Source organism: Protopterus annectens, chromosome 2.part0 (assembly GCF_019279795.1).
Source record: "Protopterus annectens isolate FY-2018-M chromosome 2.part0, PAN1.0, whole genome shotgun sequence".
Lineage (NCBI taxonomy): Eukaryota > Metazoa > Chordata > Ceratodontiformes > Protopteridae > Protopterus > Protopterus annectens.
In genome coordinates, this window is record NC_056728.1 from 1,107,155,565 (window position 1) to 1,107,181,725 (window position 26,161).

At 40.9% G+C, this 26,161-nt stretch overlaps 1 protein-coding gene and 1 pseudogene across 1 annotated transcript in view; both read right to left on the reverse strand.

The window, feature by feature from the left end:
* The window catches only part of ARHGEF38 (Rho guanine nucleotide exchange factor 38), a 627,494-nt gene that overhangs the window by 397,593 nt on the left and 203,740 nt on the right, over positions 1-26,161 (reverse strand). Inside the window, exon 3 of the mRNA XM_044061308.1 lies at positions 25,839-25,962. Coding sequence (XP_043917243.1) covers positions 25,839-25,962 — 124 coding nt within the window. The remainder of the gene's footprint in view (positions 1-25,838; positions 25,963-26,161) is intronic.
* On the reverse strand, positions 2,543-2,691 carry LOC122793792 (annotated as a pseudogene).

Genomic DNA, 26,161 nt, shown 5'->3' on the forward strand with positions numbered 1-26,161 from the left:
GGGGGCTGGTTTCTTTCTAGGGTGGGGGAGTTAAAGTGCAGCATGCAACAAGTGTGGCTTCTGTCACTATACCTATTCATTTTGGTGACAGCAGTGATTGATGTGGTGTTATGGCAGCATCATAGGTTCGTAGGAGATTACAAGGCTAATGACTTAACAGCTGTTACAAACCTAGCCAATATAACATGATTTTACACAATAAATGGCCCCTAGGGGCAAGAGGATGGCATGGATTTATGCCTATGCATTGAGCATCTTATAGGTGAAATGGCAGTGGAGTTTTTAACCAGATTGTTTAATGCAATCTTAGAAAGTGAGATGATGCCTGTGGAATGGAGAAAAAGTGTTTTGGTACCGATTTTTAAGAATAAGGGTGATGTGCAGAGCTGTAGTAACTACAGAGGGATTAAATTGATTAGTCAAAGCATGAAGTTATGGGAAAGAATAGTGGAAGCTAGGTTAAGAAGGGGCGTGATGATTAGTGATCAGCAGTATGGTTTCATGCTAGGAAAGAGCACTACAGATGCCATGTTTGCTCTGAGAGTGTTGATGGAAAAGTACAGAGAAGGTCAGAAGGAGTTGCATTGTCTTTTTGTAGACTTAGAGAAAGCATATGACAGGGTGCCTAGAGAGGAGATGTGGTATTGTATGAGGAAGTCAGGAGTGTCAGAGAAGTATGTAAGAGTGGTACAGGATATGTACGAGGGTAGTGTGACAGCAGTGAGGTCTGCGGTGGGAGTAATGGATGTGTTTAAGGTGGAGGTGAGGTTACATCAAGGATCAGCTCTGAGCTATTTCTTATTTGCAATGGTGATGGACAGGTTGACAGACGAGATCAGACAGGAGTCCCCGTGGACTATGATGTTTGCAGATGACATTGTGATCTGTAGTGAGAGTAGGGAACAGGTGGAGGAAACCCTGGAGAGATGGAGATATGCTCTAGAGAGAAGAGGAATGAAGGTCAGAGGACTAAGACAGAATATATGTGTGTGAATGAGAGGGAAGACAGAGGAATGGTGAGGATGCAAGGAGTAGAGGTGGCGATGGTGGATGAGTTTAAATACTTGGGATCAATAGTTCAGAGTAACGGTGAGTGGGAAAGAGAGATGAAGGAGAGAGTAGAGGTAGGATGGAGTGGGTGGAGAAGAGTGTCAGGAGTGATGTGTGACAGACGAGTGCCAGTAAGAGTGAAACGGAAGGTCTGCAAGAGGGTAGTGAGACCAGCTATGTTATATAGGATGGAGACAGTGGCATTGACAAAAAGGCAGGAGTTTGAGCTGGATGTGGCAGAGTTAAAGATGTTAAGATTTGCACTGGATGTGACGAGGATGGACAGGATTAGGAATAAGTATATTAGAGGGTCAGCCCAGGTTGGAAGGTTTGGAGTCAAAGCCAGAGAGGCAAGTTTATGTTGGTTTGGACATGTGCTGAGGAGGGATGCTGAGTATACTGGGAGAAGATGCTATGGATGAAGCTACCAGGTAACAGGAAAAGAGGAAGGCCTAAGATAAGGTTTATGGATGTGGTGAGAGAGGACATGCAGGTGGTTGGTGTGACAGAGCAAGATGCAGAGGACAGGAAGAAATGGAAACAGACGATCTGCTGTGGCGACCCCTAACGGGAATAGCTGAAAGAAGATGATGATTGAGCATCTTACAGATTGCCCGTGTCCATAAAGGATAATGGCACTAACCCAGGTATGAATTTGCAGTCCCCATCACATGATCCAAACCTGCATTTGAAGAGGGACAGGGAAGGGCTCTGCTTAATGTGCATAAGAAGCATGTTCCAAAGAAGGGGAATTTCTGAGACACATACCTGTCTCTCCAGCATGTTTTGTTTGAGTTGCTGATTAAGCTTAGATCCCTAGACTGGGTGACGCTTATGCTGTTTGACTTGTGGGTATTTAGCAGCTCCATCAGGGCTGGATATATGAGTGCCTTAGAAGTCAGGCATAGGTCACCCCTTAATAGTCAGTAGGAGACAGAGTAAAGGGATAGGGCATTTGGTATATCCACAGATAACATGTTGCTTACACCCTACGTTTTCTCTGTGAGGAACCTCTGAAGTCTCTCCAGCTGATGTAAGTGCTTAGTCAAGTACATGCCAAATGGTGCATTGTATTCAATTACTGGTCTAATGATAGATGACAGTGGGACTATAATTTTCTTGGCTCTGGATGCCATACCTTGCCATACCTTTACTTATAAGCAGTGCCACATAGAAGGACTCTTCACCACTGTGTAGACACATGGTGGTCAAAGTTCAGGTTCCTATCTATCTGTGTACCTAGATTTCTTACCTCTGAGTCTACTTTTAGTGGTGTGCTATTGATGTTGTAATTTTAAGGGATATTTGACTTCCCAAAAGATATGATAATGCATTTTTTCACAGTTAGTTTTAGGCCATGGTTCTGGCACCAATTATTTGTCTGATCTAGACCCTCCTGAAGGATATGTACATCAGTGGGGGATTCAATGATTGCCCCAGCTTGCAGTTGCTGGCAAACTTTGTCATCCAGAGGCCTTCTCAATTAGCCTTGACTTCCGTAATGACTACCATAAATTATGTAATTGAGTTTCTCATATATGGGAAAATCACAGGGCCAACTCAACCAAAGTGTGCAATGGAAGAGCCTCACCCTGGGGAAACCTCCTTCTTGATGTGGTATTCCTCTTGCCAGGTAGGTAAGCATAGAAACATGGGAATCCAAATGATAGAGCCCCAGTGCCTTTTTACAGTTTGGTTTGTTGATGATGAGGTTGTTTGGGTAAACAACCTGTGGGGGATATGAGATCACTGATATTCACATTTAAGGATCTGGCTCAGTACTTAGGAGTGAACTGGAATGAAACTAAGACAGTTATGTTCCCATGGAGCTCTTACATTACATGGATTGTAAGTGCATCCAATAACATCCCAGTTTCAACCTCAACTAGCGCTCAATATTTGGGAGTTAGAATGGATATCAACTTAGGCACGCTAGTAGGTAATAATATCAACCCTATAGTGTCTACCATACAGAAACAAATTTCCCACCTGCAAGACCATAACCTGTCCTTCCTGCAATGTTTGCAAGCCATTAAGATGGTTTTACTCTCAGATCTAATTCCTTTATTGAGACCAGAAACTAATACTGCCTTTCCAAGGCTATTCCTAAATGTTAGAAACTATTTTGTAGCTATCTATGGGAGAACCCCTATAATCAGCAGACATAAGATCTACTTATGCAGAAAGAAGTGGGGGTGAGCTGCCTAATTTGATGGTGTATAGGTCATCAGTTATAGACCTCTGTGTTAAGAGGGTCAGAGAAACTCCCTCTCTAATTTGCTTTCTCTTTGAATACTTAATTCTAAACTCTGCCCATCGCAAAAGGTTGAGTACCCCATCCTTCAGAACTTGGACCCTGATATTATTGAAGAGTGGTATTTTGCAATTCGTAATTCTGGGTTAGTGAAATCATCTCCTAGGGTTCAACACCTGGCAGTTCTGGTATAATAACCAGCTATTGCTTGACAAAAAGCCTTTGTTATGGAGCCACTGGATTTGAACAGGTATATACTTCATTTAACACAAGCACAGTGTTAATTTTGTCCGTCACTCAGCTAAGGAAAATTTTCCCAGGTGCACAGATTGGCTGGTGGCATTATCTTCACTTGAATACAATTCTGAAATGCATAGGTTTTGCCAGTATACCTACTCTGACTCCCTCTAATACTTTAACAAGCTTTCTACCTATAAGAATCTCGCAGTTGTAACAGCGGGAAATGAAACCCATTGATGTAGTGAAGGACCATCCCAGGAAAAAGTGCGAATTTCAGTCACAACAAACAATATTGGTAACAGACCGGATAAAGTGTATATGGAAAAACCTTCTCCTGGCCATCCAGGCAGCAGTTACAGGTTTCTCAATTACTGATACGTCTCCTCTTTTCTGGCTACAAGACATACAATCCTCACAGCAGAGTTTTCCATCTGTGGTTAGTTTTTGAATTCATCGCATAGTTTCTGCTCTGGTTGCAGTGCTTTTAAAATGTTGGGAGATGGTCCCTGATAACTGGATCAGGTGTTTCATTCAAATGAGAGACAATTTGAGGGTATGGGCTAATAAATATCTGAATAAGCAATGGCGGTGACAAATGCGGTGTACTGTTCTTTTTCAGCTCACTGGTGAATTATGTGGTTAAACGGATCAGATTTTAGGGGGAAATTAGGTTGATAACTTATTATTTTGTTATGATACATAATATGTAGGTTTAGAAGTTATAGTATAATAGAGTGTTTTCTGATATCTTTCCGAGATACAGAACCCTGTTATAATTTGGATGGGGTTAATAATAATATGTTTGTTTGCGTTGTTTACCACTTTAGTAAGGGCATTATCCTATGTAGTAATACATCCATTTAGTAGTCATTTTTAAAGTGCAGCATTTTGATGGTTCTGATATGAGATCAATGTTTGTATGTTCTACTGAACAACGTTTGTGTTTATAAAAACAAAACAAACAAACAAAAAAATAAATAATTTCACACAAGGAGTTTCTTTATGCTGGTGTCACCATATACCTTCAATTACTGGAATAATATAAAAAAACTTTGTATCTGATACAAGGTGCTTATCTGTTTAGATCTTAGCTGTTGGTAATCAGTCTGAATGCCGGGAAAGCATTTGAAAGGGGAATTGGGACTATTTGTTTTTGGTGTTGAAGCTATTAGGGTTTCCATATAAGTTCATGCAACTTTCAAAGGGAACATATGAAAGGTTTGTGACCCAAGTTAAATAGAATGCTGATTTGACCATACCCTTTTCTAGGGTAGAAGAATTTGACAGATGTTCATAGGTTCATAGGTTGGTACTAGGCTATCGGGCCTAGGGCCTATACAAGCCTAGCTATAACAATTCCATGACTATTTCTTCCCACACTATTTACTTCCCTGGACCCCTGTCTAGCATGGCAACTGATGTGATCCCCGGGGTGAATTTCCTTTCTCCCATCCAATCATCAAGGTTCCTTTTGAAGAGGGCCAAAGAGGCACTCTACTTGACATGTATGGGCAGTCTGTTCAAGAGTCTGGGGAGTTTCTGGGTCAGGAACCTATCCCTCCAGCATGTTTTGTTTTTTGTGATGACAAGGTTTAGATCCCTGGAGCGTGTGGCTCTGCGGGATTGGGATTTCTTTAAGTGTAGCATGTCCAACAGCTCTTGGTTTGACATGGCCTTGTATGTTAAGCAGAGATCACCTCAGAGCAGACGATATGCGACAGAGTATAGCTGGAGTTTTTAAGGCGGTCAGCATAGGGCATCTGCTTCAGGCCTGTGATTTTTTTAGTGAGGTATTTCTGGGCCTTTCCAGTTGTTGCAGATGTCTTGAGAGGTACATGCCAAATGGGGAGTTGTATTCTATAATGGGTCTAATAAGGGATGAGTACAGTGGGACAATGACCTCCTTTTTTCTGGATGAAAAGCCCTTAGTGATGAGGTGTGCCACATAGAAGGATTTCCTGACTGTTGTGGCGATGTGGTTATTGAAGGTGAGACCACTGTCCACCTGTGTCCCTAAGTCTCTTGTCACACTTTCTGTGTTTAGTGTACTGCCACCTATATGGTAATTCATGGATACATGTTTTTTCCCAAAGGGGATAACAATACATTTCTTGGTATTGAGCTTGAGCCCATGGCTCTGGCACCAAGCATCTGTTTCTGTAAGGCCCTTTTTAGAGTATCCACATCATTTAGGGATTCAATAATGACTCCCAGTTTGCAGTCATCTGCAAACTTTGTTAGCCAGAGTCCCTTAGTGTTGGCCTGTATGTCAGAGAAGTAGATGCCAAACAAGAGCGGTCCCAGGACTGAACCCTGAGGTTCTCCACTTGTCACTTGTCTGGAGCTGGATTTGGAGTCAGCTACTATTACAGTGTGGGTTCTGTCAGTAAGCCAGTTGGCAACCCATCAAGTGACGTAGGGATTAATGCCCAGCTTAGTATGTTTATTTATGATTCCGGAGTGGGGGATGGTGTCAGAGGCCTTGGCAAGGTCCAGATAGGCTGTGTGGACTGCCTTACCCTCGTCCACGGCTCTGGAGACTGATTCGAAATTAGTCGAAATGTAAGGCTGTCTGCTGCCATTTCTTTTATTTGCCCTCTACTTGCAGCCCCTAGTGAGAACTCTTTGGATATAAGCCACTGAAGGGTTTAGGTGAATGGACCAGGAAGGGAAGTTTTCCATGTATGCTGATGACTTGTTGGTATATCCAGTAAACCATAAAGTGACCTCGAGGGAATATTGTATATATTGGAAAAGTGTATAAAGTTTTCTAGTTATAAGCAAATGTAACCAGAATGCAAATTATAGCGGTTCATAAACTTTTCACAATCAAGGACCTTGTGGGAGTTGTCCGCTTTGTTATGGTGGCAAAAAATGATAAACGATTTAAGAGCCTAGAGGGCTTTGATTTTGAAGGGCTTAGTGGTTATCACATGACAGCAATGCTGGATTAATGAAAGCACCTGATAAGGTAAAGGAAAGCTCAAAATCTGCATTTATAATCGAAAATAATAGCAATAAAGATGATTAACAATCCATCGACAACGTATACTTTTCAACAATGCCTTTGTAACTAGCTCTTCAATTTTTTATTCAAAGTGTTTTCCCTTGTTTTATTCAGCAGAGAGACTAACCTAAAGTATCTGGGGAAATGCTTACCATGTCTAAAGATTAGGAAGGTCAAGCAAAGCCTTATTAGCAGACACACTGGTATGTGGCTAACTGCATGCAGAAGGTGGCAAAGGTGACCCTGAACATTAAGCAGGGAATAGGAATTTAGAAGGTGAGAGTAACCCTGCAGAATGACCTCTGGAAATGAAGTCTGTTAGATGGGGTATCTTATACAAGAAACAATTAACATGAATTTGGGTGTGTGTGTGTTGGGAGTGACCCTGAGCAATAACTAATAAACAGGAATTCTGGCGATAAGGGGTGGGGTAATTCTGCACAGAAGTACTGACCATAAATATGATAGGTGGGGTAAACATGGACAACAAACTCTGAGTACTAAAAGGATGGGGAGTCAGTCTGAACAGCAGTCAAAGAACATTAATTTGGGTGAGAGAAATGGTTTAACTCTGAACAATAAACACCAAATATGAATTCAGGAAACAGGAGATTATAAAGCTAAGCAACAGACACTGAATATATACTGGGAATCCAGTATGGGACAACCCTACATAGTTTGGTCAAAACATTCAGAATACTCATTTTACGGGTCAGTTTCTTGAAATCTGAGTTGTTTTTGCAGCATTTTCATCACTAGATGATTTTTGCAGTGGTTGTGTTTTTTTCCTCATTTCCTGTTTGAAATCACCTTTGGGCTGGAAGGAAATTGCAGTGCCATCACACTGGTGGCATATTGAGTTTTGCTGCAAAAATGTTGAACTTCAATAAATTTACAAGGAAATGTTAAACACAAACTTTATAAGTTTGTAACATTTGGATACCAAACTTATAGAACACTCATTTTAAGGTTACAGGTCATGAAGTACCATACCTCTCAATTGTACAGATCTTTGCAGAATGTCCAGATTTTTGCCTCATATTTTTTGTTCATTTTTAATAAAATTGAGGTTTTCTGGAAAATCATTAAAGATTGAAGTCAGAAAATAATGACAGATGTGAGTTTCAGACTTCATACCCTTCATAAAATCATGATAATGTAAAACCTGTTATTATATGAGCTTTCTAAGTTTGTAAGAGCAGTATTTAAAACCTGTCCCTATTTTGGGGCCTTTGTCCACCCATTATTTATGTCTTTGCCAAGATTTCTTGCTCTAAGAGGTTGAAAGGTATGGTAAGTATGATGTCATTGTACAGCATTGAGCAGTTCTTTTTTAAAAGAAAAGTTCACATCCATTTTATAAAAAGTTATTTTCTGTGTGAAATCAATTTTTGGCATAAAAATCTGCATGTGAGGTGATGTGCTCAGATGGTACTTCACAAATCTGGTGTTAAAGAACTGAACTTTATTTGATAAAGTTGTAAGGAAGTGCTCAGCAAATTAAATATAAGGTAATTATTTTAACAGCAAGATTTTAGGATAACATGTTTAAAATACTCATAGATCCAACAGTTTATAAGATGCAATCAACAATTCATTAACCTTTCAGAAGCAGTTGAGTACAGTTGTCTGGCAGTTAGTATAGCGGATTAAGCTTATGAGCTGTTAATGCATTGGTTACTGTCGCCCACAGTTTAAATCCCTTAGCTTACACTTAACCAGATAATGCTCTGGGCCAGGTGGGAGATTGGGCTAGGCACCACAACGGTGTGCTACACCTCATACCTAACAAGTAACTTTGAATCTATCTAAAGGAGAAAATGAGAACGGTAATAAAAGGCAACACCAAAATAAAGTCAGTGGTTATAGAAGAAGGAACAGGCAAAATATGTATATGCCCAAGTACACAGATTGGAACTAATTATTGCAAATAGTTAATGTTTTAGTATTCAGGGCATCAAAACAGACGTCTTTGGAGTACTACCATAAGCAGATTCTTAGCACTAATGTTAACTTAATGAGAAGATTCACGTTACCTAGGTTTATGTACGATGATAACCAGGTGATGTTTGAGAATTCAGTGATGATGTACACCAAAGATCACCTGGAAAACTAATACCTAACCTAACACTGCATTACAACTAGTAGCTCTGAAATTAGCTATCACAGCCAGGTGGGCATCTTTATCCATTTCCTGCATGGCACTCTTCCAAACCCTGTGGCTCACATGCAACAATTAAATAAAATGTAATGCATTTATGCTCATCTTTAGCTATATATCGATTATTTATTTATTTATTTGCATTTGTTAACCGGCTTGGTCCAACTGGGCCAGAAGCCCAATTTCAGTGGAGACCTGAGGGGAAAAACTCCAGAGTATTTACATAAATAAATTCACAGTAAAATAGAATGATATATTCTAAGTTATACATAGAGTGAAATAGTACAACAAGGAAAATAAAAACAAAAAAGGACTGAGCACCAGAAATACAGTTTCAAAAATAAATAAATAAATAAATGTATCCATTAGTGCTGCAGGTAACTGGTTAAATCCATACTAGCTACATCACCCAGCAATTCGTTTTTGCATCTTTTAGTTCAGCTATGATTTCTAACACCTTTTCTCTTGTAATAATTTCAGTGGCATCTCCCTCCACTCTCACCTTGCCCATTGTTTTATTATTCCTACTCTAAGATGGGATCATCAAACAGTTTTATAATCTCTGCAGTTTGTAACTGTTGTGTAAGATTCCCTGTCATTTTCTTCCAAAAATTGGCTGTTCTCATTAAATAGACATTAATACCAAGCAACTTTTTACGGTAGTAGTCCAAGGACTGCTGATTTGATATTCTGAATTATTAATGTATTAGCTATATGCATCACTTTGTTCCAGTTTACACTACATATGGAAGAAATTGGATAACAATTCGAACACTTTTTCAGCTAAAAGAAAAAAAAGACAACTTTATGACAGAAAGGGTTCCACAATGATTCTAGATCACAAAATATGATATAAAACTCAAATATTACATACGTATGTAAAACTCAGATATTACATACGTAAAATAAACTGACACCAGTAGCAGCAGTGGTTTTATTTTAAGATTTTAAACAATTTGCACAGCATTTACTGCTTCCTATTTAGTTGCAGAAAATGCAAAAAATCAAAGTAAGTAAATGCAACCTTCTACTCCATAAGCCTTCCTGTTGTGGACTGTACCATCTTTATGTCCATCGATGTGAATAAAATCAAGGAATATCTGTCCTTTATTATGTATGAATATCTCTGTAGATTTATTCATGGTAGATACATAACAACAAAAGTAAGATGGCCTTGTTGCTGCTCTTTCTTGTGACATAGATACATGATCAAACCCCAGCAGTATTGCCTACACATGTTCAGTACTCACACCCGAACCGTATATTAGAGCTATAATACATAAATGCTGAAATTTCCATAGTAAAGATAGATGTGTATAGTAATATATAAAATACATGCCTTACTTGTGAACTGTCTTAGAATTTATTTGCACTATTAACTTACATTTTAGTGTACATGCATCTCAGTAACACAATTATGTGGACTTGTATGGAAGTTTTCTTCTTGGGCCTCCTTTGAAAATGGGCTGTTTCTAGTCAGATTATCCCATTAAACAAATAAAACTTACTGCATAAAAATATGATGATCACTGGTTGAAAATGACATACTTGTGTTTCTGCTCCTTTCACAAACTTTGCTATAGTAATGGTATAATACAATTAATGGTTTGCCATATTTTACAGGTATAATATCAGCTGAAGACAGGGTTAGAAAACACAAATTTCTCACTTTCAGAAGAAATTGGCAGCTTTTTTAAATTTAAGGTGGGAAGAAATAGCAGTGAATAATTTAAGATAAATCTGGTTTTCCCCAGTGAAAATGCTATGAAGCATCTTTATTTTGACAGCTTGGAATACAGAATGACAATCTGCTAAAGTACTGATAAATGTATTGATTTCTTATTTTGGAACATAGATTAAGAGCCATTAACATGTATCTATCAGCATAATTTATCTAAATATGCTAAATATTACCACTCCTACAAACCCTTAATTTTTCCAGGGTATGCCTTGGAAATGAAAGCACATGATATCTGTTTTGGCAAGAGTGATGTTCCTGCAAATTACCACATTAATGGCAATACCCGAAGTACGCACTCTGTGGTAAGAGATCTGGGCACTCAGGTTGACAGCAACCTTGCCTTTGATCACCATGTCACCAGAGTGGTAAGAAGGGCATTCTATATGGCTCACCTCATAAGTAAGGGCATTGACCTCCCTGTACTCTTCACTCATTAGGCCAATAATTGAGTACCACGCCCCTTTTGGCATGTACCTTTCAAAGCACCTGCAATAACTGGAGAGACCACAAAGGTTCCTCACAAAGAAAATTCATAGTCTTCAGCAGCTGTCCTATGTGGATCAGCTGAAATCTCTGTCACTTTATTCTGTTTCATACAGACTCCTCAAAGATGATCTCTGCCTTACATGTAAGGCGATCTTTGACTCCACTTTAATGTAAATGCTACACATCTGCAAGTCAAATGGCACACGGGTTACTCACTCTAAAGACTTAAACCTGGTATGTGACATCAGTTGAACCTGCAGGAGGAACAGATTTGTCTTCCAGAGGTTACCACACCTTTGGAAGAGACTCTCACTTCTCTTCAAACAGAGCACCTCATTGGCTGTCTTCAAACACAATCTGGACGATTGGATGGGTAACCATAAATTCACCTCAGGGGTTCCACCTGTGTCCCTCTTATACAGGGACAATAGGTGCTGATCATGGTAACAAGGGTAAAATTTGGCTAGGCTTGTAAAGGCCTTCAGGCCATTAGCCTAGTAACTTCCTATGATCCTATATGTGAAAAGTTCGACTCCCATATATGTCATATAGTTCTCAGCTAGTAACATCCTTAAAGGATATAGGACCTGAGATTGTAAATTAATATATTGTATTAAGGTATATGTACAATAAACTGCAGGAGACCAAAACTGGTACACGTTACTTGTCTAAACTGTAACAGAAAATTTCAGGCCCCAGAAGTTAGCTATCCATAGATCTCCACTGAATCCAAGTGGTCACCACTACAGGTGGCAGCCAGTAATGATCAGTATGGCTCCTTCTGAGTCACTCTACAGAATAATTTGCCAGCAGTACCAAATGTCACTAAGCTTCTTTTTACTTTGCTATGTACATCACGGCCTAAGTAAATGTAAATCTCATCTTCTTTATCATCAATAGTAAAGTTAAACTGAACTTACTAGAGATGACACATTATGATATTGAATTAAAAACATAACACTTATGCCACCAGTTTTATAAACTGTGGCTTTTTAAGTATTTAACCATCATTGGATTATTCATAAAATGTATTTTTTTGTATTCATTCATCATGACCCCATATGGAACTCATGTCCATTTCTTAGTTCAGCAGTGCCCTTTAGCGATTCTTCTTTTGCCATTTTGCATGAACTCAGTAAAGCTGGTTTAAAAATATAGACAGCTCTGAATACAGAGAAATAAAATGATTTCCTTTTAAAAGAAGCTTTTGACAAAGTACTAAACACTCCGCTGATCGGACAGATACATGATATAGGAAGGAGCCACTGTTGATATAACAGATATGACTCTAGGAATCAACAAATGGCAAAGTGTGTTTCTTCAGGGGTAATATGTATAGTATAAGCATAATCAGTGAAATACTACTGATATTGGCAATGGGCTCTTCTATGGACCATGTTTACACAGCAACAGATACCAGACCAGCAAATGCATTGGTGTTATTTTGTTGATGACATAAAACGTCATTCAGATGGATATAAAATTCCATGATGAGCAGAACAATGGAGAACGTCCCTTAATGCATACATGAGCAAGGTATTTTATGGTTTCATGATTGCTAGTCATAGACACTAACACAGATGCATCACCATAAAGATGACATTGCAAAAATCAACTTAACTAAAACAAATGTAATTGTTTTTACACTGGAGGCATATCTCCTGCACCCCAGTTCCCGCTGTTTATAAACTGTCAGTGAGCTCATGCAAACTTGTGTGTAAAAGAAAACTTCATTACCGCCAAAGTTCCAAAATCTTGAGATCACAATGTGCACCTATACCAGTTTTGATGAAATTGGTGTGACTGAAGTTCAACATTATCTGAAATATCTGACTCCATGAGCCTTATTTCTTAATTAACCTTGTGTTAATGAAGTAGTTAGATGAAGAATATTTGTAAAAGTATTTATTACTCACAGCCCAAAATGTGACAGGTGTATCATTATTGCAGATGAATGACTTAAAACATTGTGGGTAAGATAGAGAGTACAAACTTCGTGTATACAGATGTGCTGCTACATATACAGTGCATTTGGTAAGTGTAAAAGAATGAAAACATCTCAGTTTAATACTTTTGAAAGGGGCAAGTTAAACAAACTCTGTGACATACCAAAATATGTTCTATTTTTAAGCTGCAGATTTTTTAGAGGATTAATCAGAATGTATAGTAGCAGTGATAACATCACAATTTTAAGCAAGAAAACATACAGGCTAATATAACAATGCAACTGTCCAAACCTAGGAGTGGAAAGGTGAGACAAAAGTCAATCTAACATGATAAATGGGTTCTTAATGTGGAAAAAGCACAACTGAATTACTGAAAAGGGACCATGCGTGAGCGTCAAGGATTTTTGATTCAGCACAGAGCTTATTAGCCCCAGTGCAGTACAGTGACAAGTACATACAGGTAGGATACCGCATGCTTGAATATGTTGAAATATGACAGCTGTGTAGTAATTGTTCAAGGCTAAAGCCCCTGACAGAGCATTTAAAGTACGGTACCAACATAGTGAGCTGAACATATAGGCTGGGATTCATAGACATGTTCTATGCAAGCAGATAGCACTAATTTCAAGGAGGTCACTGCATAAGGAACCACAGAGCTAATCACACATGTATTAGGCATTGAACAGCAGCCAAAGCAAATGACTGCATAAATAAAGAGAGGCATAATGATAGCAGGATACACAGCACCAGTCTACTATATGTCATGAGCAGCACTACAGCATGGCATGTGGCCAGCGTAGGTAAAACAGGCTGGCACAGCTGAGTGAATGCACAGTCATGTATGCAAAGTAACATTGTGCAGCTGCATCTTATATTCATCCAGTATAAAAAGACAGCACAGCACCCATCAGTTAGTGCTATGGGGGTACACACATGAAAGGGCCAGTCCCCGTTATCAAATAAATGAAAAGGAAATGGGCTAGATAGGAAAGGAGACAACAACAAGTGGAGGTAAACACATATGGAGAATCATAAAGTATGAAATATTGGGGGTAGATTTTTGTAAGGAAAGAGCCACTTTCACAAAGATTTATAAAAGAAGGGTGGTCGAGAAAGGTAGTGAGGGACAGCTATGGATGGCATAGAGGAAGATGGGCAGGTAACAGGGCAGACAGACTAGCATAGAACATAGACTAAAAAAAAAAAAACACAGTGTGTGGCACGAGGAACACAAAACAAAGAACCAAAGAAACCTCGTGCAGTGGTAGCAACCACCAACCACGTTGAGGAAAAAAAAGTTTAATGTGCACAATGTCAGAGAAACAAAGTACAGTTTTGTACCTACCATAAATGTAGATGTCTGATAGGTATGCATCTGCAGTCATCACATATGGATTGTCCTGCCTCAGGCAGCCCTTCGGTCGGCCGGATTCCAAAGTCTGGGTCCGGCATCGGCTGATGTCGCCCTTTCCCCGACGTCAGAGTGCCTGGGGTACAAAAGAGTCAGCCGATGCCATCTTCCTCAGTCTTTCTTGCCCCAGATGCCAGGTGCCTTCTAAGGAAGGCTAAATTTGGAGAAATGCAAAATATTCCAAACATGCACAGTAATAAAAAACAAATACACCATAATAGATAACCCCAGCTAGCTATAAGAGGGAGTATTACCCAAGAAATACCACAGAGGGGAAGGAGGGAGGGAAAACCTGACTGCAGATGCATACCTATCGGACATCTACATTTATGGTAGGTACAAAACTGTACTATGTCCTTCAAGGATGCATCTGCAGTCATCACATATGGGTAGAATACCATAGCCAATCTGGGGTGGAGGATTTATGTATAGGATGGTGCAGCTAAAATGCCCTGCAGGACTGCCGTAGCAAAGCCTACTCTGGATCTGGAATATAAAGGTAAATTGTAATGCTTGGAAAATGTATGCACGGAGCTCCATGTAGCAGCTTCTAAAATGTCCTTGGTAGCCACCCCTCTTAAGAAGGCTGTGGAGGTGGCTGTGGCTCTCGTGGAATGAGGTCTAATGTTAGCTGGCACAGTTTTTCCATGAAAGGAGTAACAAAACGAATGCAATTCCCTATCCATTTTGAGATTGTCTGTTTGGAAATTGCTTTTCCTTGTGCACTAGCAGCATATGCTACCAACAGCTGGTCAGTTTTTCTGTAACTTTTAGTTCTGTCCAAGTAGTAGCGCAACTGTCTGTGTATGTCCAGGGTGTGCAGAAGTTTCTCCCCTTTGTTTTGTGGATTCGGAAAGAAGGTAGGCAAATGAATAGCTTGGTTTAATGAGACCCTGGATACCACCTTTGGCATAAATATAGGATTGGTTCTCAATGAGACTCTGTCCTGATGAAAAATAATAAATGGCTGTACTGCCATGAGGGCCTGTAACTCAGATACTCTTCTTGCTGAGATTATGGCCAGAAGGAAGGCAGTCTTCCAAGACAAGAACTGTAGTTCTGCAGATGCTGCTGGTTCAAAGGGAGGCAGTGTTAGTTTTTCCAACACAAAGTTAAGGTCCCAAGTAGGCAGTGGTGGTGCCCTTGGAGGCTTGATGTTTTTAATCCCTCTTAGAAACTGTCTTAGGAGAGGATGTGAGAAGACAGGTGGATCAGTATTGTACTCTGCTGAAATTGCTGAAGCATGAATTTTAATGGAAGAGTACGACAGACCATTGTGGAACATTTCTGCCAAGTATTCCAGGATACGTGCTATGTTCATCACTGTCACATCTAGGCCCTTTGTGGTGTTCCAAATGAGAAATCTTTTCCATTTTGCTGAATATGCCTTTCTTGTGGAAGGCCGGTGAGCTTCCATGATAATATCCTTCACTCTTTGGGATAGCCTATCCTGAGGAGGAATCAAGGTATTTTCCAGGCTGTTAGTTGCAAGGTTTTCAGGTTGGAATGCAGAGTTTTGTAATTGTGCTGTGTCAGGAGCAGTGGCCATTGAGGAAGAGGCCATGGTTTCATGTGTGACATGCTCTTTAACAGTGGGTACCAGTACTATCTTGGCCAGTCCGGAGCTATCAGAATCACTTTTGGCTGCTCTGTCCTGATCTTCAGTAAGACCTTGGTCATTAATGGGAGAGGTGGAAATGCATACACTGTTAGAGTTCTCCAGCTGAAAGAGAGGGCGTCCACTTTCCATGCTTGTGGGTGGTATGTCCTTGAGCAGAATTTCTTCAGCTGATGATTGTGGGGGGAGGCAAAAAGATCTATGTCCGGCCTTCTCCATGATTGTGTTATCTGTAGAAAGATGTCTGGGTGCAGCATCCATTTGTGTGCATCCATGATATTTCTGCTTAAGCTATCCGCCAGTATATTGTCTTTCCCTGCCACAAATTGAGATTGCAGCTCTATGTTGAGTTTCAATGAAAGTTCTCATAGATTCATTGCCAGTCTGCAAAGAGGATATGAATGGGTGCCTCCTTGCTTGTTTATGTACCACATAACTGTGGTGTTGTCTGTCCTTATTAGTAGGTGGCCTTGATGCAGAAAAGGTTTGAAGGCTTCGACTGCATGTATCACTGCCAGCAGTTCCTTGAGGTTTATGTGCATGCATAGCTCTTTTTGTGACCATAGACCTTGAATGCATCTGCCCTCCATGTGCGCTCCCCATCCGTGGTCTGAAGTGTCCGTTGTAATGGTTTGGCTGGCTATTGGTTTGCTGAAGGACAGACCCCTGTTTGACTGGCTTGCTTGAGCCCACCACCAAAATTCCTTTTGAAGGCATGGGATGAGTGGTATCAAAGTTTCCAAGCTGTGACTGTGCTGAGACCATAAACTCCTTAGGTACCATTGTAGTTTCCTCATATGCAGCCTTGCTTGTGGAATCAGAAGGATGCAAGAAGCCATGTAACCCAGGGCCTGCAGGATTTTCCTTGCAGTCAGCTGAGTTTTTCTTGTCAGACTTTTGAAGTAATCTGGTAGTTGACTTTGTTTTTCTTCTGTGAGGAAAGCCATTTGGGTGGTTGTATCTAGATTCGCACCCAGAAAGGTTATTCTTTGGGATGGAACAAGTCTTGATTTGTGAATGTTGACTGTATATCCAAGGGCCTGAAGTAGGTGAATGGCATAATTCAAATGTTTTACCAAAGTTTGTTGGCTGTCCGCTTGTATAAGGCAGTCGTCCAGATATGGGTATATTTGAATCCCCTGAAGTCTGCAGTGTGCAATCACTGATGCCAGGCATTTCGTGAATACTCTGGGTGCAGTAGATAAGCCAAAGGGCAATGCTGAGAATTGATAATGCTCTGAACCTGCAAGAAATCTGAGGTGTCTTCTGCAACTTTGTCTGATAGGGACATGCAGGTATGCCTCCTTGAGGTCTAGAGTTACCAGCCAAGACCCCTTGCCCAGCATGGGAAGGAGCTGCTGTAGAGTCAGCATTTTGAACTTTGGTACAATGAGATAAGTATTCAATGCGGACAAGTCTAGAATAGGCCTCCATTGTTTTTCTTTTCTTGGAACAAGGAATAGTCTGGAATAAAATCCTTGGCCTTGTTCTGAGAGAGGAACCTTTTCTATAGCTTTCATTTGCATTAAGCTGGAGATTTGTTTCAAAGCCTCTGCCCTTTGATTTGGTGGCAGGTCTGGCATGCCTTTTCTTTTTGGTAATGTGTGAAAATGGAACCTGTATCCTTTGTCTATTATTTGTAGTGTCCATTTGTCCCTTGTAATACTGTGCCAATTTTCCGAGAATAAAGAAAGCTTTCCGCCCAAGGGTGCTTCCAATTGAGCTCTGGTTGGCGGTGTCAAAGTAAAGTAATTGAGCCTGTCCTTGTGCAGCAGTTGTAGGTCCTGCATTACCTCTCTGGTTGGGAGGCTGCCATTGACGTCCTCTGTAGGAGCCTCTAGCTTGCCCTCTACCTCTGGCACGCCTGTTCTTGCCTCTCTGAAACCTCTCTGGGTCTGGAAAGGAACAATTTTTGGAAGGCCAATTCCTGCTGAATCTTGGTGGTTGGATTTGGAGAAAATCTTTGACAGTTTGTACAGATTTTGCCTTTTCTTCAACTTTCTTTAGGACCTCCTAAGCTGTGGAGCCAAATAACTTTTGCTTTTCCAGTGGAGCATCCAGAAGTTTTGCTTTGACATGGTCTGGCAGAGATTGTTCCTTCAGCCAAGCATGCCTACGTATGACTGCGCCAGTCATAGCTGACCTACATGAAGCTTCCAATGCATCATAACCACATTGCAAGAAATGGTTGCTAACCTGTTGGGAGTTATGTACCAGATCCTGAAGGGATTTGCGATCTAGGGGTTCAGGTGAAGACAGTTTTTTATGCAATTCATCTAACAAATACTCTTGGTACTGTATCATATGAAATTGACAATTCAATGCCCTCATAGAAAGAGTAGCAGAAGTATACACTTTTTTACCCCATCTCTCTAAAGCTCTAGACTCCCTTTCAGAGGGGAGAGGATTTTTAGTAGTGGCAGCTGCAACCCCTTTAGGGCCCTGGGAAATAGTTTCTGGATCAGCAGAGTGGGCCTTGTAAAGGTGAAGATGTGAGTCCGGGACCCTGTAGTACCTATCGGGTTTGACAGGAGCCGGAGGTAGAGAATCAGGGGTTGAGCTAGACTCAGAGTACACATCATAAATGACATTTAAAACAGGAGGAATAGCCAAGGGTCTATGCTGAGGCAAATGCAAGAAAGTCCTTAATCTCTTCCTGGAATCAGAGAATTCCTGGCCCTGCCACTGGAAATGCTCTCTCATAGTGTGGAGTGTCTCCCCAAAGGAAAACTCTTCAGGAGGGGAGGCCGAAGGAATAGATTCCTCTGCATCAGAATCCTCGTAGGCCGAAAAAGCCTCCTCCTGGTGGTCCAGAGAGTAGAACCATCTGAGGCCTCATCTGAGGAGTGGGGATCAGAGGGCTCAACCCAGGGCCTTTTGTCTGGAGGAGGTTGAGAGCCCCTGTCCGGATGAGGTTGAGAGCTCCTAATTAAGGAGATAAGGTCCTCTGCTAAGCTTAGAATCTGTTATCCTGTAGTGGGTCCCTGAGGGATAACCTTGGGAGGCAAAGCTTTGGAGAGTTTAGCAGCTTTAGCCCTAGAGAATGCCTTAATGGACATGGATGCAGGAGGCCTGGCTGCACCACGTGCTGGTGTAGTTTTGTCTAAAGGTATGGTGTCGGAAGGTTCCAGGACACCAGTTTCTGTAGGAAATTCAATAACCGATTCAGCTGGGGCCTCCGGGACCGAGGTAGTCGGCTGAGCGGTTTCGGTGGTAGGAAGTACCAAGGACTCGGTTACAGCCGAGACCGAGACACTCGCGGTAGGCCTGGCCATAGTTTCAGCCGAAACCGCGGCTCGCGTGTGTTGGTCCTTGTCCTTCCGTTTCTTAATCAAATGTGAAGTCGGAGTCTCCGATGGCATATTGTACGAAAAACTAGCCCCAAAAAATTCCTCTGCAAACTCCGCCCGACGTCTAAGAGTGCGTCGGTTGAAGGAAGCACAGGCTGAACAGGCCGAGACGTCATGGTCTGGGCCTAGGCAGGGGAGGCAGTAAGAGTGGAAATCCTTATGAGGTATTTGTTTCCCACAAGTTAAACAATTATTAACTTTATCTGACATCGGCTGAGGCAAGAAAGAGTCCCCAACGGGGTACTTAGCTTTTTAAAGTCTTCGGTAGCTGAATTACAGAAGCTGGCCGACAGACACTTGTGAACTGCTTCTGCTTCGGGCACCACGCGGCAAGAAAGACTGGGGAAGATGGCGTCGGCTGACTCTTTTGTACCCCAGGCACTCTGATGTCGGGGAAAGGGCAACATCAGCCGATGCCGGACATAGAATTTGGAATCCGGCCGACCGAAGGGCTGCCTGAGGCAGGACAACCCATATGTGATGACTGCAGATGCATCCTTGAAGGACATCAATAAAATTCCAGTCAAGCGCTTTCATCCGTAGTTGTCAGAACTTCATTAGAACAAAACATAAAAGCGTCTCTTCACATAAATACTGTTAGTCAATACTACCCCACCCACCAATTAAAACATTAATACATCATGTGATGCTTAATAATAAATTTTAATACTATATACTTAACTAATAACACTAAAACCTCTATAAAGTCGCAGACGTATATTTTAAAATATGCAAAATGAAATACATTACAAGATACTGTAGATACATTCTTGAAGAAAAAAGTATTTACGTGGGTGACCCCGTTATTAATGTTAGACTCGCTACAGGAAATTGTGGGTCTAGGGTTCTAGTACATATAGCAGTATGCACAGGATGTTATCATTTTTACATTGGAAAAAACTGAAAGAACTTTCAGAAAGCATATTTATGAACATTTATATGCTATCAGGACAAAGAATGAAAGCAATGCTCTGTATAGATATTTGAAGGATTCCTCTACTTGTAATGTATTTCATTTCGGGATCCTGCAAATAGTGCAAGAAGATATTAGGGGTGGGTACTGGCAAAACAAACTGGAAATGATGGATCTCTACTGGCAATTCTGTTTAAATTCCACTATGAGTCCAGTTATTAATGATTGTTGTACTTTAATGCCTATTTTAAAATATAAATCTACAATTTTATAGAGGTTTTAGTGTTATTAGTTAAGTATATAGTATTAACATTTATTGTTAAGCATCACATGATGTATTAATGTTTTAATTGGTGGGTGGGGTAGTATTGACTAACAGTATTTAAGTGAAGAGATGTTTTTATGTTTTGTTTTGATGAAGTCCTGACAATTACGGACGGAAGCGCTTGACTGAAATTTTATTGTTGTTCTCTGACATTATGTACATTAAACTGCTTTTTTCTCAATGTGATTGGTAGCTGCTAGCACTACTGCACAACAACTCAGACAGACAGGGGCAGCAGACACACAGGATGTGGAGGTAAGTGGATGAAAACAGACATATGGAGAGTGGACTGCTGGTCATGAGTAAAATTGCACAATCAACAAGGAATGGAAATGTCACATAAAGGAGGGAAACTACATGATGTGGCTGGGGTGAGGTCCTGGCATGGTTGGATGCCAGCTTGGTCCAGAAGGCAACAAATCCAGACATCAGTCTTTAGGGGAGAGACGGTTCCCTGGTGGCACAGTGGGCAGGGCCTGATGGTCATATACTCCACTAGTCATGCTAGAAGGATATCCACACTACTTAGCTGGACAGCCAGCTATTTTGAAACCTCAGCCAGCCAGACACAATGCTGAAGGAGTAGTGGTGACCCCTGCAGTCTCCTTTCATAAAAGGAGCCTTCACTCTCCCCCCAACACAGAGGGCACTACTGACCCCTTCCAGGTCACCTCCTGCAGAGGGATTGTCACTCCCCCTGCTGACAGGCAGATCTAATGGCCACTGTTATCCAGCACTAAAAGCATCAACTGGCATAGGCTGAGGTGACTGCAGCCTCGCTTCTTCCTTTTCCACAACCGGAACTGCAGAAGGATGACAGAGGGGAAAGGTGATTACAGCTGCATGCTACAAACACCAGGACAATTGTGTAGCAGACTGCCACAGATGGCATGAATACTATGCCCCTGACAGAGATGCTCCTGCCTTCTGTAGCACCCTGCCATACTTTGATGATACTCCACTGCTGCTGGAAATACAGTTATCTGCAGACATATACACACTTACAACAGTTAAAACAGAGGGAAACAAAGCAACTGAAAAAAGCCTTACAGTGCATTTCTGGCTTCCTCTCCTGAACCTCTACCCCTTACTGATGAAGCAGGTAGGGATGGCACTGTTCCTATGCTGGCACTGCTAACTGGAAGGTGTGATGCCAGTGACATCACTTACAATGTTAGAAGGATCATACCAGACCTCCAACTTCCACAATAGGCCATCATAATTGCCCAAAAGGAACTTCTTAAAATTTCTGTGCAGGCAGAACAGGAAAATTCTCCTCTTCCTTGTACACCATGCTGGATGCTGGATCCCTGCATTTCTGCTTGAAGCAGCCATGGTCATTCACTCAAGTTAACTCATGGTGCAAAGCGTGGATGCATGTTTGTGAATCACATATCACACAGTATAGCAGTGCAGAATGGCACTAGGTTATGACAATAGTACTGTACCATGGTACTAAGGATGTACACAACATATGAATAAGTATATATGTCACATGCTTAGTGTCCATTGTGACAGGTAGGGCTTCCACTAACATGTTTGGATAGATCATGGCCCACCAGCAGTGATTTACAGGCAGTGGTACTACCTGCTTTTATTAGCATACTTAGCACACTAGTAGACTCTTGTTAACATAATATAAAGTACCAGTGCCATTTTGAGTAGCACAGCTTAGAGCTACACAGTTGTGAAACAGAAGAATTTCAATAAGCATTCTGTGGACTAGTACCTCAGCAAAAACAACAAACACTATATTTGACATCAGTGACAGTGAGGCAGATATCATTGCATGTCATTAGGAACCCATGTCAATTGTAGAGTGCTGTATGACCTAACTGTGGCTGGGTGTGCAAGCTATGAATTTGGAAATGAGGGACGGCCATATTACAAAAGGTGTAGGGTACCACCGCCATGACACATGGCTACAGTTTGCAAATAGGGGTTGGGATGGAGGCTGTGCATAACACTAAATGCAGTTAATAACAGGTGCATAAAGGGGGTTAACTATGGCCATAGGTTTACAGATCTTTCAGTGTACCACATCCATCCTCTGACAGGTTTCACTAACAAGTGACTAGGTACTGGCATGGACATCTTAGGCTGGCCATAAGGCCTGTCACCTCATTTGTGCACATCCTCCAGGTCATGGTCACTGCTGCTGACCAAGCACACTATATGGAATGCCCCCATCAGGGCACAGGTGCACTGCCCTGTAGTTCTATCCCTTCCTTCCCAAGGATTGCACTGAGCCCTGACACCACATGCCAGCACAACGGATATTGACAATAACCATGTTATGGCAGCTCAGCATCACCATTGGAGGAAGTGATCCCTAATTCTTCATAATCACCTGGAATTTGCATTCACCTGCCACTGTGCCTTCTTACTTGTGCAAGTGACGATGATTCCATCCCACTTACCCCTATCCTGTGGAGATATGGTGCTGTCTAATACACCATGGGGCAGTTCATGCACTACCCTGCAAAGCCTGCATGCTATTACAGTATGCATCATTTTATTCTGTGTCGTCTGTGTCATGGCCCACAGTTATGGACCTGACTGCCTTTTTGCCAGTGCTGCAATGTATTGCACTTGTCTGTGCCTTGGCTATGATACTGCTGCTGCTGCATGCTTCCCCACTGACTCTTTACCCAGTCCTTCTGATGATTTTATGACTGGCATGGAAGGCCCTGTCAAGATATACACATGCTGCTCCCTCTGTTTGTGCATTGTTGCATTGTTCAGCTTGGCACATACAGTAAACATCTTGCTGTTGATGTCTGGATTTTACTGTATTGCCCCCCACCCCCGAGTTCCTAGACATTGCAAATGTACCTTCAGCAGTATGAACTCATACTCCACTATATTTCATTTTTCTGCTGGGGCTGTGTTATAGACCACTTCCTGCATGATCTAGGGGCTCTGTATTGGGGCCATCAGCCTACGATCTAGGCCATTTAACACTGCTTGTAGCACACACCAAACTAAATATTTTATGTGACCTACTCAATGCTTTCATGGGACTTATGTATATAGGCCTGCCTATCTAGCATGTATGTGAACTTACCAATCAGATAATCCTGTGAAAGTCCTCTTCCAGGAACCTTTAGTATAAATCTGACATATGCAAAATGTGTGAATCATGTGAACTGTCTGGGTGGCACATGATCTCATTATTAATAATGCTGTAGGCTTTACAGACCACCTGCAATACAGAGAATGAAAACCCTTCCTGTTGATGTACTACAGCCCTCTGGGCTAGGTGGAGTCTTGTTGGTAACATGTGAGCAGTCTATGGATACTAGACTAATTCCCACATGGAGCTGGTTGTCTGTTCTGCTATCCTGGGGATCCAGATTTTCTCCTCCACATGCTGTAGCATAATGTCAAAGAACTGGTTTAGGATTCATGAAGATGACATCTGCAATATTTCTACGATTGCTGAAAGGTCCTTGTAGCTAAGATGGTTAAAGCTACACATACCATGGTATCCACAGGAATGGCATATGATGCATTATCCTTGATTCTGTTTGTGGGTGACACAGTTCGACTAGGTCCCCTGCAGTCACCCTGACTTCTCAGTGAGTCAGTCAGTCTGCTCATCCATGAACCAGTGGTATATTAAGTGCTGTCTGTACCTGTTTCTTTGGCACTGATATTTATTTTATTTAACTCTGTTAAGATGGTATATGACCTGGTCCATGGACCATTTTTAGGCACAAGCCTAGCCCAGTGGTAAAATATGTCAGTCACACAATAGGCCAATACATTTTGGATAAACACGTACAAGCATGCAAATTGCTGAAATACAAGCAGCACAATAATTACATCAGAAAGAAGTAGCATAAACAAGCAACGCAATAATTACAGTACAAAAAAGTAGCATACAGATTAGTAGTGAAGTTGAAGTTACATAATGATACACCTAAGTTCTGTGCAACATAATATTATAAAAGAAAAAGGCTGATAAAACTTGATAAATTAATTATTTTGTTTATAGTACGTACAGGTTAAAAACTTTACTGGCGCCTATTAATATATGCTGCTGTGTTGCTACTGCGGCTCTTCTTTGCATCGCTCTCATCATGCACACCATGAATTTGATGCTGTTTCTGAATCAGTCGGCCATTTTGGGTGACATCACTTGCAATCTCTTCATTGCCCATTTGTATGGGGTTTGTCATTTTCTTGTCATTATGCACTCATTAGCACATGCTGCATACCACACTATTGTGACTTTTGTATGACCACACTGTGTTTTAGAATTGCTCATGCCCTCTGTGTTACAGTGACACTTGCAAATTTGCACTGCTTAGTCTGACACACATCTATAAATCCCAGCCATATCGTGGACTGATTCTGAGCAATACACTTCAGATCTGACTTTTTTTTTTTTTTGGTTAAAGACTTTGTTGGTAAGTTTTCCTGGTATAGAGTTATCAAAAATCCTACTAGTTGCAGACATGCATATTTTGTCTTTTTTAGTGACCTCATCAGTACAGCATGAGTGAACTGTTTGGCTATACTTTATTGGCCTGAATGGATCCATAAAGACTTAAAAATAAAAAGTAAAAAATCATTTGCATTTGGAAACCATGTAGCTGAAACACTGAATGGCATACCTCTCATCCTCTTACAGCAAGAAATCTGGACAAAGCCATAAATAACGGGAGGACCAACGCTCAAAAATAAGGACACTTCTTACACATTGCTCTTACAAACTTAGAAAGTTGATAGAATAACATGTTTTGCATTAGCGTGAATTTTCTAAAAGGAATGAAGTCTGAAACTCAAATGTCTCTCATTATTTTCTGACTTTAACACTCAATGATTTAAAAATAATTTGCCAGAAAACTACAATTTTATGAGAAACAGACCAAAAATATGAGGCAAAAATCTGGACAGTCTGCAAAAATCTGTATAGTTAAGAGGTATGCTGTATGCCCTTACATGTCATTTGCATATATCCCATGGGCTTCCACTACAGGGGGTTTACTGTATTACACAGTAAAGACTCTAGCTTAGCTGGGTCTTTACAGCAGTAAATATAGGAGGTTACAGCCTTCACTGCATCACTTGTTGACATACCCCAATTATTTTTTACAGAGAGTACATGTTCTTGTTGGAAACTTAAAGACAGTTTTCATTTCATTTCAGGCCAGTTTAAACCGATGTAAATTACAAGTACTACAAATGATGAATATACTCATTACAATAACGCTTTACATCCTTGACTGTTTGGAGGGAATTGTAAAATGCATTAAAGGTGTATGAATTCCACATCCATAGTAATACTCTGCCCTCTAGAAATAAAATAGTGAATTTATACTACTTACCTAGTATCTGTAGCTCTGGCTCAACATCATAAGTAGCATCCTCCAGCAGGGACAGTAATTTGGCTGATATCTGTCGCACTGACTCAATGTTACGGAATAAACCATCAACATCAATTTTTTCATTCTGTTAGAAAAAAACCCACAAAGTTTTAGTTTTCATGCCCATTCAGATGCAAAATTATCAGATTAATGAAATTACAATGCTGGCATTTTTAATTTATTGCAATATGAAGCCAAAAGTCTCAAGTTTATATTCTACTAGTATGAATAATATTGTTGAATGGATACTATCAGTTCAGGATTACTTTTGGGAAAGTTCTGAT